The sequence below is a fragment of the Cetorhinus maximus genome, chromosome 22 (assembly GCF_964194155.1).
Source record: "Cetorhinus maximus chromosome 22, sCetMax3.hap1.1, whole genome shotgun sequence".
Classification (NCBI taxonomy): domain Eukaryota; kingdom Metazoa; phylum Chordata; class Chondrichthyes; order Lamniformes; family Cetorhinidae; genus Cetorhinus; species Cetorhinus maximus.
In genome coordinates, this window is record NC_135900.1 from 33666531 (window position 1) to 33684651 (window position 18121).

General features: G+C 43.4%; 1 protein-coding gene across 15 annotated transcripts in view; it reads right to left on the reverse strand.

The window, feature by feature from the left end:
- Nucleotides 1–18121, reverse strand: part of foxp2 (forkhead box P2) — an 893115-nt gene that overhangs the window by 78293 nt on the left and 796701 nt on the right. For all 15 annotated transcript variants that reach the window (XM_078568064.1, XM_078568062.1, XM_078568073.1 and 12 more), the window contains one exon: nt 1372–1476. In XM_078568064.1, coding sequence (XP_078424190.1) covers nt 1372–1476 — 105 coding nt within the window. The remainder of the gene's footprint in view (nt 1–1371; nt 1477–18121) is intronic.

Below are 18121 nucleotides of genomic sequence, written 5' to 3' on the forward strand. Positions count from 1 at the left end.
TTTGCAATGACAGAACAAAGTGCTCTGAGGATACCAAAAAGCATTTTTCTAAATCATTGCTACAAAACACAAATGGGGTGGGTTATTTATGATTCTTAATATTCCCAGATCACACTCTTTTAGACAACTGATTTCTGATGTGTAAGTACACATTACAAATTTTGATGCAGCTTTAATAATGCAAACATCTACTTCATAAATGTATTAAATTTGGATTTAATTATCTTTTTATGTCTATTCATTTGTCGTTATTTTATTTTCTCCTCCTTTGCACTTCCAAAAAGCCAGATCATGTTTTAACCCTTATCTTGATGAATCAGAATAGCTGGAATCCATACATAAAATATTGTGGCCAGAGCTTATAGGGTTAATGCAAAATGGATCATCACGATCAAGCAACATAATGTGGTTTAATACTTGACTTTTTCACTCTCACATTAGGTTTTTGGGACAATTTACTCAACAAATATTCCAAAATACTGCCTAATATTGTGACAATATCAAATAAATCTATTTTTTCTAGGTTGCACATTTGCAATAGAATATAGTAGTAGCTAAGAAACTGATAATGATAAGACCACATAACGTCATCTTTTTCCTTGGCCATTATATTTGCATCATATTTTGGGATCAAATCCTTTTTCTGGCATGTCTTTCTTGATGCTGAACTGTTTTGCAATACCCTGTAATCTATAGTACTGTAAACACATCTTCTTTGATGTTTCAGCTAACATCCTGGCAACAAAGCAAAGAAATTACAAATGAGCTAATTAACTAAATTGTTGATGGAGCATGAACAGTTCATTCACCCTGTTAGTTGCACCATGACAACAAGGGATTCTCAAATTGTGAAGTTACTCATCTATACAAACTGCCTAAAGCCTATACGAGATGAAGGGAACAAGATTGAACCATCCAGGAGGACTCTGTCACCCAAGTTGTTGTAATTTTACACTAATTTTAATTATACTGTCCATTTTCAGAACAGTGGGCAGTTTTTAAATTTGTACTTCCACTAATACATTTCAATCATCAAAGTTTGCTGACAGGTTTAGTTTGCAGCTCAAGGATGAACAACTTTTGAGATTTCAAAGAAACATTGTTTTCTTCACAAATCATATCCTGAATGATTAAAACCTACAAGAAAAAGTTCAGACCATATTGAATATACATGTATGGGAACATCACTGGAAAATATGCAATTTAAGGTTTTATTTCTATGTGGTGTAGGCTCATTAATGCAGACTTCAAAGGGTTAATTTAAATTAAAAGCAGAGACAACTTGCATGGTTATGTTTATGTTTTTAATGCTCTTAATAGGTGAACAATGATTAGCAATTGTCTTACTGACTGTTTATGTGATAAACTTACTTCAAAAACTGTCCAAAATCTTCACAAATACTTTCACATCCAGGCCATTTACACACGCCATGGCCATAGAGAGGATGACTGGCCCCAGTTTCCTCATGTGATGAGCTGTAGTAGGATAAAACAGCGTCAGATTAATCTCAAAAGCCATAATCGTTGGAGGCTGCTAGCGCCTGTCAGGTTACGATCAGTGACAAACGGGTCAAAACAGGTCAATTGAGCTCAGAACAGTCAGGAAAAATTAATCATTCTATTGAATAGTACAACTGCCAAGGCTGTATGATGTTCCAATTAGGAAAGAAAGAGAGCCAAGATGGCTGTTAATAAAGAGTGAAAGAAAATAGGATGACTGCATAACACTGCCTGATTATTTAGCCAGGTGACACTGATGTAGGATTTTTCACATCAAAATGCTGAATACAGTCATCACAGCAGAAACACAATAATTTTAACCTTCACTCCACATAAAATTCAACTCTAGGAATAAGATAACCTATATATTCACTTGATACAAGTTGTTTCAAAAAGCCATAAATTGTTAAATTGTATGCATTTATAATAAGGATCCTTCATGTTTACTATAGCAAACAATTAATTGAACAGTACATAAATTGTTTTCATTCATTATTGTACAATATTATCTCATAAGATGAGATTTATGAATTGACAAATCCAGCAAAATAATTACTTTTGCAGGTGTATAACTAGCAGAAATTTGATGTCATTAAGCTATTTTCTTTATTACCGTAAACTTGAACTGCTACTACAAAGCAAACCTGATGATGATTTTGACTCAACACTTTATTATTGCGTTGTGTAACAAGGACACTGGGCATCAACTAGTTAATAAAAACTGTTGCTGTGTCTAAATATTTGCAAATAGAAAATTTAGCTTTTTGCCTTAAATTCCTATTAACCCAAAAGACTGTTCACACAAATAGATCCTCTTAAAATACTCAGCATATTTCTTATTTTCTCAAATAAAACTGTGCATGTGATTTGCTTTTTCCCTTGTGCACAAAAATTCAGATGTGCACAACTGGTCCCGTTTATAAAAGTGAGAAAATGAGAATATGGTTCTTAATGAAATAATATGTGGTGCACTAATTCTGTCTTAGCCGATGTTTGCTGAACTGTGCACAGAATAAATAGGCAGAAGGAGTTGATTAAGGTAAGCTATTTTCCAGGACTTCGTAAATCTCCGAAAGAGCAGTCTTTCTGGAAATCCTGCTTTACTTTTAAAACACATATTTTTAACACAAGAGTAGGTCATCAAGAATTTGCATGCTGCCAGTTGCACCCACATCAATGCAGAAGGGAGAGAGCAAATAGCAGAACTGAGGAAGAGATGGCTAGGATGGGTATCAGTGGCCTTCTGCAAGAATTAAAGATTTGCATTCACTCTTTCTGCATCCAGGATCAAGTTATGTTCTTTGGTCATGATTGGGCTGTGGGCACTCAAAACAGGTTTCTTAGTAATCAGTAGCGCTCCACTTTTTGATCCTAGAAAATCAGATGTATTAATATTTAGAGTCCTTGGCATTGACTGGATAAACACTTGACGTTCGCAGTCAGTTTTCAGCCAACTGTTGGGTGATTTTCCAGTGTGGGTTCCACCACCATTGTGGAGGCTGAGAATTAACTGTCATCGTTGTTTGCTGGATTCGAGGACGATGTCTACTCAGGATTGCAGGTTTCTGTCATGGGACTTCATGTAACTGAACAGGCTGATTCTTGACCCACAGATCTTTGGACACATGGGGCAGGATATCCCACGAGGTAGAGGAATCTTTAGTGCAAGTTTTGCTTCCTCTTTTGCCCTTCCCTGCCACTACTCTGCCTCATCATTATGACGTTACAATTCAAAACATGATGCAACTTGATGGACAGGTTGTCACCATTTTAAACAACAGGTAGCAAGCTCCTCCCAGTCATTCATGTCAATGCTGTTATGCTTCAAGGATAGTTTCAGTGTGTCTAAGCATTTTCTTTGTCTTCCTCTGGAACATTGGCCATTTGAAGCTCGAGAAAACAGGACCTGATTGGGGTGATGCTTTTCAACCATTTGGACACAGTGCCCAGTTCATTGATGTTGATTCTGCAGGGGTTTTCCTGAATGCTTGTGGTGCTGGCTTCAACAAGGACACCAGCATTTGTTCGATGGTCCTCCTATTGAATCTGGAGGATGCAGCGGAAACATTGTTGATGGAATTTCTCTAGCACTCTTCTGTGTCCCCAGGTCTCACTGCAGTACAGGAATGTGGTGATGACAACTGCTCTGTACGCTAGGACTTTTGCTGACTTGCAGAGGTCTTTGTCATCAAACACTTGCTGCCATGGTTTGTAAAAGGCTGAACAGGCACAGTTGATCCTCCTCAACAGTGGCTTTTTGACAGAGTTGGCTGCCAAGTATGGGAAGGGCTCAACACATTCCTGAGTCTCTCCTTCAACATGTACGGAGGTGAAATATTTGGCTGACCGGGGTGAGTTGATACATGAGTTTTGTTTTGGCAACATTTCAGCACAGGAGAGGTTCTTGTATGCAGAATTGAAACGATTGAGAGTGGCTTGCAAATCTGGTGCAGAGTGGGCAACGGCACTGCAGTTATTTGCAAACTGTAGATCATGTATGCCTATGGTGGCCTGTTTAGTTTTGGCATCGAGATGACTGAGGTTGATGAGTTTTAAAGAGTTCTTAAAGAATTAATAGAAAATGATTCACAAGATACAATCGAGGTAAACATAAAGTTAAGTGACAAAAATAAGAGACAGAATAGAGAAATAGAAAGACAGGATGAGAAAAAGAGAAGTACTTCAAATTCAAATTTAATTTTCTATTATTTTCAGTTAGGGTCAAAATTACAATAGTAAAGTTAATCCTGTCATGTAAGTAGCTTTGTTACTATAATAGTAAGTTGCCAAATATGTAATTTTATAAGTTCTAAGTTTTTAAGTTACATGAAATGTTCCATTGCGGAAAATCCCGCTCAATGTAACTGTCAGCAGCCTTTTGTAGTATAAAAATAATAGGTTCCTGATACTCTGAGCCACTGGATGTGTTTGTTGCAAATTGTTTTAGAAGTAATATTTTGTAACTTAATGTTAGATAGGGAGGTAATTTCTTAGTCATGTCTGGTGCACATGAAACCACATGATGAGTTCTGATCACTTAACTTCATGTTTACCACATTTGTATCTTGTGAATCATTTTCTATCTAGTTTTTACCTTTCTAAAAAAATCAAAATACTCCTTTACATTTTATTCAGTACCTACTAATTCCCAGGCTTCTCACTGGTAATGGAACCCACACTGGAAAATCACCCATCAGTTGGCTGAAAACTGACGGTGAAGTTCAAGTTTTCATCCAGTCAAGGCCAAGAACTCTAAATATTAATACACCTAATTCTCGAGGATCAACTAAAAATATTTTGTCATTTTATCACAAATCGGTAATATTGCTCTATAACGAAAGGGTCTCCACATCAATGAAAATGCTTTCTCCTTCAAAGGAATTAAGGGATAAAAGTCAGAATGTTATTGTTGTTCCTTAGTCCTTATGGTATTTCTTTGGAGCATTCAAGCTAAAAAAAGCTCTGTAAGGGGTGGCTTATGTATCATGTTAGAAACTCCTTACTTGAGGATTATAATATATTGTTTCATTTCAAGAGACTGAAATAGCAAACCAACTCCTGGAATGGAAATTTTAGGTGTAGACAGTTTTTGGTGTTGCTTAAAAGAAGACTTGAATTTATATAGCACCTTTCAGAATTTTGTGACCATCCAAAGTGCTTCACAACCAATGAAGTAATGAAGTCACTGTTGTAATGTGGGAAGTGCAGCAGCCAATTTGTGCAAAGCAAGTTTACTGCAAACAGTAATTAAATAAATTACCAGATCATTTGTTTTAAGTGTTGATTAAGGGATACATTTTAATCAGGACTCAAAGGGACACCTCTGCTCTTCTTTTAACAGTGTCATGGGATCTTTTCTGTCCGCTTCAGAAAACAGAAGGGGCCTTGATTTAATGGACTGAATTTGGTGCTGGCGGAGGTGGTCCCACTGATGTGCCCAAAAGCGGGAGGGCAATCCCGCTTTGGTGGTCAACAGAATCTGTGGCTATATCACGGCAGGGGAAGCTAATTGGAGGACTGGTAGTTCAGCAGCACCACAGGGAGTGGCGGCCATTGCTTGGACTGTAACAGGAGGAAGAACACACATCACTGGTGCCCTCACAACAGGGTAAATGGGGTCCGGGGATGCTGGGGTCAGTCAGGCAGGCCCTGCTGAAGTGGGGAAGTGGGAGGGTGTGTGGTGGCTAGGTAAGGGGAACTTAGTGAGGGCAGGAGACACCATTGCTGAGGCCACAGGGTGGGGGAGGGGACACTTTGTGGGCCAAAGAGTGCCCGAATAGGCCTCGTTCCCACCAGGTCTCCCCACGCAGTGGAGGGCTTCCCTGCCACTGGCTGAATGTCAGTAGAAGAGGGAAATGGCCCTTATTTGGATACTTAAGCGGCTCAATTGGGCTTTGGGCAGGAAAGCCCCTGCCACTGACAAGATAGCTTGCTAATGGTAAGATGATGGGCACTCCACTAGCTGCTTTCCCTCGCCATTTTATGGGCATCCTGTCTCCCAGCTTGTCCCCTTAAGTATCTTAAGTTTTGTAAATTATTTTAAAGCGTAAATGAATTAGGTAAGTTGAAAGGTGTACATGGAATCATACATAAATTCCAATATGTAAGTTACCACCATCATGTTTATCACTTAGACCTGGGCAGAAATTGAGGGGCCAAGGTCTGAGATACTAAGATGCATGATTCACAGAATAAACTGCTGTAAGCTTATTCAAACTAGAAAACCACAATTTAAAAGCCCAAAGTGAAACATCGAATTTATTTCAAAACCACAGGCAAACCAAACCCCTTTGGTTGCTAGCTGCCTATGATTAAACATCATGGCACCATACTTTGACAATGGAGGCCGATACTAAATCTGTAGCAAGGCTTCTCGTTATTTTTTATTCTCTACCTCAAATGGACTATTCAGCCCTGGTCAAAATTGCCTTCAGGCACTGTAGTGCATGAGTTCACCTCTAGCTTTGCAGCTGGTTGTTTGGCCAGACAGAATTCAGGCCTTTAAAAAAGATCAACAAGCTAAACTCCAATACATTCTCATTCCGTCTACCAGAAAATACACCATATTTCCAAAGGCAATGACATAATTACTGAATCTGACAATATACTGCATAACCATCAGCCCAGTGTTGGGAGCTATCAGTTTAAGCCTACCACACCACTGAATTCACAAAGCACTTTTTTTTTATTCTGACTCCATTTAATCATGTCTTTCATTATGATATCTTATCTGATTAAGTCTAATGAATGTTATGATTAATACAGATCTTGCTTCTCAGTAAATTTATGGCACAACTGGCAGACTTTATTGATACTTCTATGCTGGCTGTGGCTTTACTGTATTAGTATTGCAAAGAATGTCATTGTTGCAGAAAACAGTTCATAATGTTCCGGTGCCATGGAAGACATAGAGGGGGGAGGAATTTGATTAGGCCCGATATCGGATGCAGGCATTTCGAAGTACGATTTCCCCGCGTCCAGTCCTATTGAGGCAGACAATGTGCAACTTTTGTGCTGCCTGCTCATCAATATGATTGCAGCGTGCAGCGGAGTAGAGCAAAACGCTCTACTGACAGGCTGTAAACTCAGGAAGCGGCCCAGGTGTGTGCGTGGCTAGCACAACGTCAGCCTGCACCCTCTTACAGGCAGCCTGCCCCTCTTAATGGGGAGCTGAGCTCAGGCCACAGGAGTTACTGTAATGGTGTCTGGGCTTTGTTGAAAGGAAGAGAACAGAAAATGAAGCAAATGGCCAGAGAAAGTACTGCCAGGTTTTTGGAAGCGGCCCTGGGACCTTAGTGATGTAAGTTGAAAAGAGGAAAGACGCCATGGGATTGATTTTTAGTTGCCACCATGCCTGAGGTCAGAGGTGGATGAACTCTGAAAATAGCGGTGCTGGCCTGCGTGCCCAAACCTCAGCCTCATCCTGTTCCAGGCAACTTTTGTAGAGGTGGAGTGGGAGACAGCAGAGCCAGTTGCCCACTCGCAGCATGTCCATTAAGACCTGCTAACAGAGGTGGACAGGGATTTTCTAGTCAGCCTCCTGGTTCCTGCAGGCAACAGGGGCCAGTTTAACTGCCTGGAGGTGGCCACCTAGCAACAAACCAGGTGTGGGTAGGGAGGTGGTGGTGGGCAGAAGTCCAAGCAGGCCTAGAGTTTCTTCCTGCCTGAGTGGAGCAGCAGTTGCAGCTTGTCCTGTAGAGGGACTCACCCCACCCCCAACTTTGGTGGCCTGAAAACAAAAGCCATTTTTTAGTTTAAATTTAAAAATAATTTGGGAAAAGCAGCCTCTCCCTCACTTACCTTCCATTTCATCCCTCTGCTGCTTTGAAGCTGGAAGACATCTGATTGGCCCTCCAGCTTTGAGAACTGTCAGCAATTAATTGCCTGCTCTGCAAAATTCCCACAAACTGGGATTCTGACCTCCAGTTGAACCTGATGGCTGAGCTCAGGAGCCCGCGGTGAAAATCCAGGCTCATGGCCAGAATTTTCAGCTCGATGAGCGGGGGCGGGGCCCGCTTGCCGAGGCGTAAGATGACGCAGGGTGACGTCGTGCATGCGTCCCAACGTCACCGTGCATCATTTAGATTTTCAGTTCGGCGGGCGCGCAGTTGAGTCAGCTGAGCACCCACCGAACTGTCAAAGGCCTATTAAGGCCATTTAAAAACTAAGTAAACTAATAAACTGAGCAAAGAGCCCAGGTGGCCTTCACATTTTTCATGGGACCTCATCCATGGGCGGGATGAGGTTTCATGAAGTGTTTATAAATTGAATAAAAATTTTTACAAAAATTCATTGACACGTCCCAGCTCATGAGACACTGTCACATGAGGGGACATTTCTTAAAATCTTTTCTTTTCTTTATTTAGATTTTTAAAACTTAAACTAATTTCCTTGAGGCACAGGAGATTTCTGCGCTCTTTTATGTGCATGCGCGAAAGAATGCAGGCCCCGACTCAGGGAAACCCCCCACCCAGGTCTGCACAGGGAGCACTTAGCGCTTCCGGGCGCACATCACGCTGGGTGGGCCTCAGTTGGCCCGCCCAAGTAAAATGGTGGCTCGGACCCGATCGGATGTTTTCCCCCATGTTTCCACAGGCTCACACTGAGAAGGAAATGGGAGCTGGTGGTCAATGCCCAGAGTCTGGCTCCGAGGGCTTGACTGCTTGTGCTGCCGGGGAGGGTTTAAACTACATTTGAATGAGGAATGGGAACCTGAGGGGAAATTCAGAGTAGAGAGGAGAAAAACTGGCAGTGGGAGTTAGAAAAATATTAACTGATAAGGAGGAAATATTAGAGAGTAGTATCAAGGTAAATAGAGTACTTGAAGAACTTGATAGAATTAGAGGAGGCAATAGTAAGTCATTAGATGGGGCCAGAGTAAGGAGAAAGTAAAAAAAAAAAGCCTAAACCAGGTTAATGTGCATGTGTGTGAATGCACGGAGTGTGGTTAATAAGGTTGGTGAACTGCAGGCACAGGTTGACAAATGGAATTATGATATTATTGCTGTAATAGAGACCTGGCTCAAAGAAGGGCAGGACTGGGCATTAAATCGTTAAATATTCCTGGGTACAATGTATTTAGGAGAGACGGGAAAGAAAGGTGGGGGTGGGGTGGCTGGCAGTATTGATTAAAGATGGCATTACAGTACTGGAGAGAGAGGTTTGTCCAGAAGGGCCAAGGATGGAATCTTTGTGGCTAGAGGTAAGGAATGGGAAAGGTGCAATAACATTGATTGGTATAGCATATAGACCACCACCTATTGGAAGGGATGTAGAGAAGCAAATCTGCAAAGAAATTACAGAGAGGTGCAACAATTATAGAGTAATTATAATGGGGGGCTTTAATTATGCAAATATAGAATGAGTTGGAATAGTGCAAAGGGACAAGAGGGGCAAGAATTCCTGGAATGGGTTTAAGATAATTTTCTGCAGCAGTATGTTTCTGCTCCAACGAGAGGGAAGGCACTGTTCGACCTGGGTTTGGGAAATGAGTTGGCCCAAGAGGATCAAATATCAGTGGGAAAGCATTTAGGGGACAGTGACCATTGTATTATAAGGTTTAGTTTGGCCATGAAAAAGGACAAGGATCAATCCAGTGCAGGGATAATTAATTGGGGAAAGCCAACTTCGATGGGGTGAGAATGCATCTGAGTCATGTGAGTTGGAATCAAATGTTGTCAAAAAGGCGATGGCTGAACAGAAAAAGTACTGCAGGCAATATCAAGATACATTCCCTTGAAGGGGAAAGGTAGGACAGATAAATCCAGAGCACCCTGGATCATGAGAGAGATAGAGGTGAAGATGAAAATGAAGAAGTGCTCATACGACAGATCTAAGGCAGAAAAATACAATCAAGAATCAGGCTGAATATAGAAGGACCAGAGGGGAAGTGAAAAAAAACTAATAAGAAAAGCAAGGCGACAGGATGAAAATAGACTAGCAGCTAATACAAAAGGGAATTCCAAGGTCTCCTATAAGCATTTAAATAATAAAAGTGCGTTAAAAGAAAGAGTAGGGCCGATTAGGGATAAAAAGGGGACTTGCATGTGGAGGCAGGGGAAATAGTGGAGATACTAACCGAGTACTTTGCACCTGTATTTACAAAGGAAGATGCTATCCCAGGCCGAGGTGAGAGAGGAGCCAACTGGTACAACTAGAAGAATTTACAATTGAGAAGGAGGAGGTTTTAGAAAGGGTATCTTTACTTAGAATTGATAAGCTACCAGGACCGGATGAGACGCATCCAAGGGTACTGAGGGAAGTGAGAATGGAAATTGCAGAGGCGCTAGTGATAATCTTCCAGTCCTTAGACACAGGGGTGGTGCCAGAGGACTAAAGAATTGTAAATGTTACGCCCTTCTTCAAAAAGGGGTGCAAGGATAAAGCTGGCAACTACAGGCCAGTCAGTTTGACTTAAGTGGTAGGGAAACTTCTGGAAACTATAGTGATGGACAAAATTAATAGCTACTTAGACAAGTGCAGGATAATTAAGGAAAGCCAGCATAGGCTCATTAAGGGAAAATCATGTTTAACCAACTTGCTGCAGTTTTTTGAGGAGGTAACAGAGAAGGTTGATAAGGGAAACGCTGTTGAAATGGTATATTTTAAAAGACATTTGATACAGTGCCACACAACAGACTTGTGAGCAAAATTCTAGCTCAATGAATAAAAGGAAGAGTAGGTACTTGCATAAGAAATTGGCTAAGTGACAGGCAACAAAGAGTAGTAGTTAATAGATGCTTTTCAGATTGGAAGAAGGTTTGTAGTGGAGTTCCCCAGGGGTCAGTGTTGGGACCCTTGCTCTTCCTGATATTTATCAATGACCTGGACTGTGGTTTCAAATTTTGCAGATGATATGAAGATTTGAAAAATTGTCAATTGTGATGAGGATAGTCTTGAACTTCATAAAGACATATGGGAGAATTTTCTCCCCGTTGCAGGGGCTGAGCAGGAGCAGGAGGGCGTTGCAGCCAATCACCGCCCGCGATTGGCTGCGCACCACCATTTTACGTCGGCGGGCCAATTAAGGCCTGCCCAGCGTGATGTGTACCCAGAAGCGCTGTGTGCTCCCTGTGCAGGCGAGGGGGAGTAGGCTGAGTTGGGGCCTGCACACAAAGGAGCGCTGAAAGGCACAGAGCTGCCTCAGGTTTGACTGTCAAAAATTTTAATAAAGAAAAGAATTTAAGACATGTCCCCTCATGTGACAGTGTCACATGAGCTGGGACACGTCAATGAACTGTAATAAAAAAGTTTTATTCAATTTATAAACACTTCATGAAACCTCATCCCACCTGTGGATGAGGTTTCATGATAAATGCAAAAGCCGACTCCGGTGCGCGCACACTGAACTGAAGATCTGAGTGACACATGGTGATGTCGGGATGCACGCCCGATGTCACCGCACGTCATTTTACGCATCGGTGAGCGGGGCCCGCACCCGCATGTCAACCTGAAGATTCTGACATGTTGGTGGATTGCCAGACAAGTGGCAGATGAAGTTCAATGCAGAGAAGTGTGAAGTGATTCATTTTGGCACGAAGAATATGGAGAGACAGTATAAATTAAAGGGAGAAACTCTAAAGAGGTGCATGAACAGGGGGATCTTGGGATATATGTACATAAGCCATTGAAGATGGCAGGGTATGTTAGGAGAGCAGTTAATAAGGCATATAGTATCTTAGGCTTTGTTAATAGGGGCTTTGAGTATAAGAGTAAGGAGGTCATGTTGAACTTGTATAAGACACTAACTAGGCCTCATCTAGAGTACTGCACGCAGTTCTGGGCGTCATGCTTGAGGGAGGATGTGAAGGCATTGGAGAGAGTACAGAGGAGATTCACAATAATTATTCCAGGGATGAAGAACTGTAGCTATGAGGATAGATTGTAGAGGTTGGAACTGTTTTCCTTAGAGAAAAGAAGGCTGAGAGGAGACTTGATAGAGGTATTCAAGATCCTGAGGGGTATGGACAGGCTAAATAGTGAGAAACTGTTCCCACTCAAGCGAGCATCAAGAACTAGAGGGCATAGATAAAATAATTGGCAAAAAGAGTAAATGTGATGTGAGGAAAAATTTTTTCACCCAGAGGGCGGTTGGAGCCTGGAACAAACTTCCTGAGAGGGTGGTGGAGGCAGGTTCAAGTGAGGTATTCAAAATGGAATTGGACTGCTACCTAAAAAGAGAGAATGTGCAAGGTTACGGGGATAAGGCAGGGAGTGGGACTAGGAAGATTGCTCTTTCAGAGAGCCAGTACAGACTCGATGGGCCAAATGGCCTCTCTCTGCGCTGGAAAAATTCTCTGATTCTGTGACATAACGACAGGGAGCAGCAGAATACTGATTGTGGGCTGGCACTCCTGCATTTCCTGAGCCCTGAGGAGGAGACAGCACTCGCACCATAGGGTTAGCTGTGACTGAGGTCATTGCATCCAGCGTCACTCAGAGCATTCAGGATTGTTATGACACAGCAGTTGGTAAAGGCTGAGTTGTTTAAATCCCAGAGGGAAACTTGAACAACTGTCTTAACTTATATTTTCAATTGGTATGTTTGAGATGTAGCTCTGAATTCAGGAATAAGACCGAGCCTCAAAATGTCTTTTATATAAAACTAAATTAAACATTCATTAATTTAACAACAAATTAAACACATGCACATGTCTACAAATTATTACCATAATGACTTCTGAACAAATCCCCAAATTAATCGCTCCCAGGTAAATCTTCACCAAGGCAACAATAACCCATAGACTTTAAACAGACACCAGGCAAAGCACATTTGACCTTACCAATTCAAAATGAGGTTCCTTGCAATTTGGTCCCTTTGCAGACACAGTTGTAGGCTTACAGGCTGGTTAGAACTTAAATGCCTCTGCCTTACACACACAAACTCCTTTCTGTTTATACCTAGCTTTTCCTTTGAATGTAATTTTCCATGGTATCCTAGGCTTTTAATGTCACATCTTCTAACAATAACATTTTCATCCCACTAATTTTATTAGTAATATAAACACATTGCTTGGTGTCTCCCAGCTAGGTGCAAGGTTTTATTCCCACTCTTGAATGCGTTATTCAACAAATGCAAATTTATACTTTACCTTCCGTCCTCTTTAGTGTTTACCCAATTAACACTTCAAACTACTATGCATCAAAGCACCCAGGCTAGCTGGTTTTAATCCAATTAAGACACACACATAGACACATACCCCACTATAATTCCAATTTAGAAATAATTTTCAGTAACATTATAGACATTAATATCTCTTCATGACAAGGATGATTGATGTTTCTGTCTTATACACATTGTCAAATCCCACCACTCTCATCCTGGCTATCTGGCATGAACTGGGAGCTGCAGATGATGTGACCATGGATCTCTTGCTCTCTACACCACCCTATCCCTCCCTCCTGTTATGATTTTCTGCTTTCAAATACCCAACATTTTCTACCTGACCAGCTTCATTATGAAGAGCACCATCAAATCTCTGACGAAGAAGTACCATTATTTGATTTGACAGTCACAGCCTAATACTGCTTTGATACTATCTAACAAGCTCAGGTACTGGCATCACATGCACCTTACAGCATAGCATAGAGTTGGGATCAGGATGGTGAGCTCCCGGGCATGAGTGGTCTATAGCCAGACCAGGGTGAAAGGATAGTTTGTGTGCCAGCTTACTGGTGAGCAAGGTCACAGACCTCACAAAGGACTCAGATGAGGACATGGATGGGTGGCGTGCAGGAGAATGCTGCTGAGCATGTACAGGAAGATGCTTGGTGCATTGGAAATTCATTCACAGAGCCTCTTGTCACTGACAGGGTCCATAGAAAAGTCCAATTCCAACTTGGCACAGGGCTTCATGCAGAGTCGAAGCCCATCTTTTCCTGCGTGGAATTGGGTGGTCAACTTCATGTGGTCCCAACCGTGATGCAGAGTGATTGCAGGTAGTTGAAGTCTCAGCTTCCAATGCAGCACAGGCAGAAGCCACCCAACAGAAGCTCAAACTGAGGTCATGAGATCTCTGCTTGTTGATATGTAAACCCAGCTTGGTGCCATTCAGGCTCAGACTGCTGCCATGATGGCTGCAGATACTTGTGTTCAAAGTCTCTGACAGCAATCCAGCCCTCCATGCTCCAACATATTACTATAACTGTTGCAATGTCTGGCCGGGAGAGTGGCAGTAGCTGTGTTGCCCCAAACTGCTGTCCTCTTTTAGGATGACAGCGTTTGTGCTTCCACCATGGTCACGCTGCCAGTGCCCTTGCGATTTCCATTTCCATATTTCTGCTGTTCATACCGAGTTGGATCAGTCCGAAGCCAGGCTCATAAGACCCAGAGTTGTCCTCCAAAGCCATCAGCAGTCTCCCCCATTGAATGTCAGCAGCTTTCTGAGCTGCAGCCACTGGGGTAGCACTGCATAGGAGCGCTCACTCGGTCAGTCAAAAGCACCTGAGAGACACTCACTCGCAGAACGTACAAGGTGAATAGCTCAGTTTTGTATTATTGGAAGTAGTATTGGATAAAGTTGTTATGGAATGTTGGTGGTTTTTATTTCAGGATCTTAGCTGTGACTGTAGTGGAAAAAGCAACTGTATTATGGGGAAGAGTCTCAGGGGAACTGGACTTTAAGTATCTGCTGGCAGACAACCTGTCAGAGGTGGAGGGGGCCCAGATACTTCCTCCCTTCCTCTTCTTTCTCCTCCTCCTACTTCCAAGGTGTCCTCCAAAGACTAGGTGGTCAGGGCTGCACCCTCATGATAGCAAGGTTATGGAGGACACAGCAGATCACTATGAGCCCTGGAGACATGCTCTGACCAGCAGTGGAAGGCAGCCCCACAACAGCCCAGGCAGTGGAAGCATTGTTTCAGGACATTGATGTTTTGTTCCATGACATTCCTACTTGCTGCATGACTCTTCTTGTAGGTGTGCTGCCCATGCGATGTCAAGTGGCAGAGGGGAGTCATGAGCTAGGTGTACAGCAGGCATCACCCAGCAACCAGCCTCTAATTCTTGGTGGTGAACCAAAGAACTGTGAAATTTGCTAATGTACCCTGCTCCAGCCTGAAAGGATCCATTGGTGTAAAAACTGAGAACAATGGCGATCTTCATGGTCACTGGCAATGCTGTCAATGTCCTGCTTTGCAGCTGCAAGTCAGGCTGTAGAATGTGACTCAGTTCAGTCACTATGTTCTTAGTGAAATGTAGGGCCCTCAGAGTCTGCTACTGGCTCAGGTGAGGTAGAAGTGGTGTTCCTAAACGTGGGGAGGATCTTCTATTCAGGGGCCTTCTCCTCCTCGCTCTGTGCAGAGCTTCCCCTCTCTGCTGCCTCTGCTCCATTTCCAAATCATGCTGCAGCCCAAGACGAACTGCAACTATAGACCCCATTACTGAAGCAGACTTTATCCTGATAGGCCATCCAACTCCACTGAGTTCCCTGTCAAAATCCAGCTCCACTCCTTTGTGAAACCAAAAAGTTTGCAAAACTTATCCAATAATACTCAGCACAGAACTTCTACAATCTTTGGGCTGAATCATCCCAGGTTTGCACAAAGTGTGGTAACAGGAGGGGAAAAAGTTGTTTTACCCGCCAGCCACAATGGTGGGTTTTTGCACGGAAACATGCCACCTTGCTGCCGGGCGGCCTCCGATTTGCCCGCCACACCATTACCTCGCCACTTCCCCATGCAGGCGCTATGTTTAAACTGCATGCGCACACATTTCTCAATGCTTGCAGCCCAGGTGAAGACATGACCCAAAAGCCTAGAAAAGTGCAGCCCCTTGATTCAATAACGCATCCCTGGGACGCCATCTGGATGCTCTGGAGGCCCGCTGCCATGTCATCTACTCCCGCTCTGGCTGCAGGAGGCCCATCAGCCTCACCACTCCAGCTTGGGAGGTGGAGGTGGTCAGTGCCAATGCTGCACACAAGAGGTCGGCCATCCAGTGCAGAAAATGGATGAATGATCTCATACGTGCCACTAGGGTAATGCAACCATCTTATCACTCTAAACTCTCACACTCACAAGGCCATCACACATTCACTGGCATCTCACTCACTGCCCACTCAAGAGACATCACTACTCTCGCTCTCACACACACCCTCACATCTCCATCTGGCCTCATCTCCTCTGGAGACTGTCTTCTCAGCCCTCACCATCTTGAGACCATTTGCACAGATCAACATGTGCCTCCACACACATCCTGGGATACCCCCCCCTTCCCCAGCTCAGCCCTCGCCCTGCAGCCTCTGCCCTTGCCTGAGGCCACCTACCCTTTCCACAAACAAGCCCTAGCCCTGCAGCCATTGAAAAGCCACTCTTGCCTTATGGCTGGTCTCACAGAAACCTGCCCATGAGCCCCTCTAAAAGTGATGTGGTGCTGCCTGCGAACCCCGGCGCTGATGACCACAAGTGCGGCCCGAAGCAAGGAAGGCAAACAAACCTCAAAATCCTGGGCAAAGAGACACTCGCCAGGTACACGTCACTTAAGTACAGTCATGAAACATGTCGACATACAATCACGCCGATGTGCCCGGATGATCTAGCGTGCGGGGATGATTCCGGTGAGCAGGGCTTATAATAAGATGCTAAAGTATTGAAATTAGGTTCCTGACGTGCGGTGGCCGAAAACGCGACCCGCCACTAACGGGTGAAGCAGACAATCTCAAACTGGTTTCATGAAGTCATGAAACTGACGTTTGGCCTTCTCGCCAAATTTTGTAACCCCACTCCTGCCCGCCATGCTGCCCGATGCCAACAGGGCTTCTGGCCTTTGTATCAGCAAATCAAAGTCAAAAGCACTTCACCTGAAGGTTGCATGATTCGACCTTTAAATAACATTAATGTGGGTTCCCTCCAAAAGCTGAATACATGTTCAGCTGGGAGTGATGAACTAGATCTTCGCAGTTCAAAATGGCAAATTGTGCGTCAAATTAACATCAGAGATCTGATGAAAAATCACAGACTTGAAACATTAAATCTGTTTCTCTTTCCACAGGTGCGGCCAGACCTGCTGTGTATTTCCAGAATTTCCTGCTTTTATTTTATATTAGAGTTAGCGGCTTGCTGTTTGACGTCATGATTTGTCTACTCTGGATGCTTCCAGTGCATGCACAGCACACCTGTACTAGCCTCCTAATAGTCAGGGCATGTTGCATGGAATATGCAGTAAGTGACAGGAAGCATTCCGGCCTAAATATTTTGAGTTTCAGGCTTTCATAGAATCGGCACCAAAAACAGGATGTAGCTGAATTTCATGGCCAGAGTCTTTAAAATATATACAATAATAATACCCAGTTTTTGCCTTTCCACACTTTGGTTGATGGGCTGATCTGGTGTATGGAGCCTGGTGCACATGGAGACACCTAAACGCATGGAGGACTGGACTACATGATCCATGTGTGGCTGCCAATGGTTGGCGGTGGTGGTGAAGGCAGCAAGGGGTTAGCAGAGAAAAAGAACAGCAGAAGGTAAGGGGAGCCCATCAACAAAGTTATCCTGGCTGGATAGACTGGGGAGGGTGTTGGGTGACATAGGAGTGGGGAGGGGGGTTGGAATGCATGGGGGGGTTGGGTGGTGGGGAGATAGCATGGGGGGAGTGCATAGCATGGAAGGCAGGGATGGCATGGGAGGGGGATTAGCATAGTATGGTGGGATGTGGATGGAATCAGAGGGATTGCCTGGGAAGTATGGAGTAGCATGAAATGGAATGGTGTATGAGGCATAGCATAGGAAGGATGGAATGGCATGGGATGGAGGTGGCATGGGAGAGTGGGAGGGGGGATGGCATGGGATTACGACAGCAAGGGAGAGAAAGAATGGCATGAGATGGTGGCATTGGAAGGTTGTAATGGCATGGGATTGGGATGGCATGGGATGGGAATGGCATGGGAAGGAGACAATGACATGAGGTGTGTCATGGGAGTGGTGGATGCAATGCCAGAATTAGTTAAGTATGCTGATTTGACTGGAAATATTTTGTGGCTCTTGGCGACTGTAACATAATTGAAGATAAAGAAAGGATACTCCACATAGGGAACTGTAAAATGTGAAAGTCATTCCACATGGAGCAAAGACCTCATAATAATAATGGCATAACAGTGGCCTAGTGTACTAGAACAATAATGCA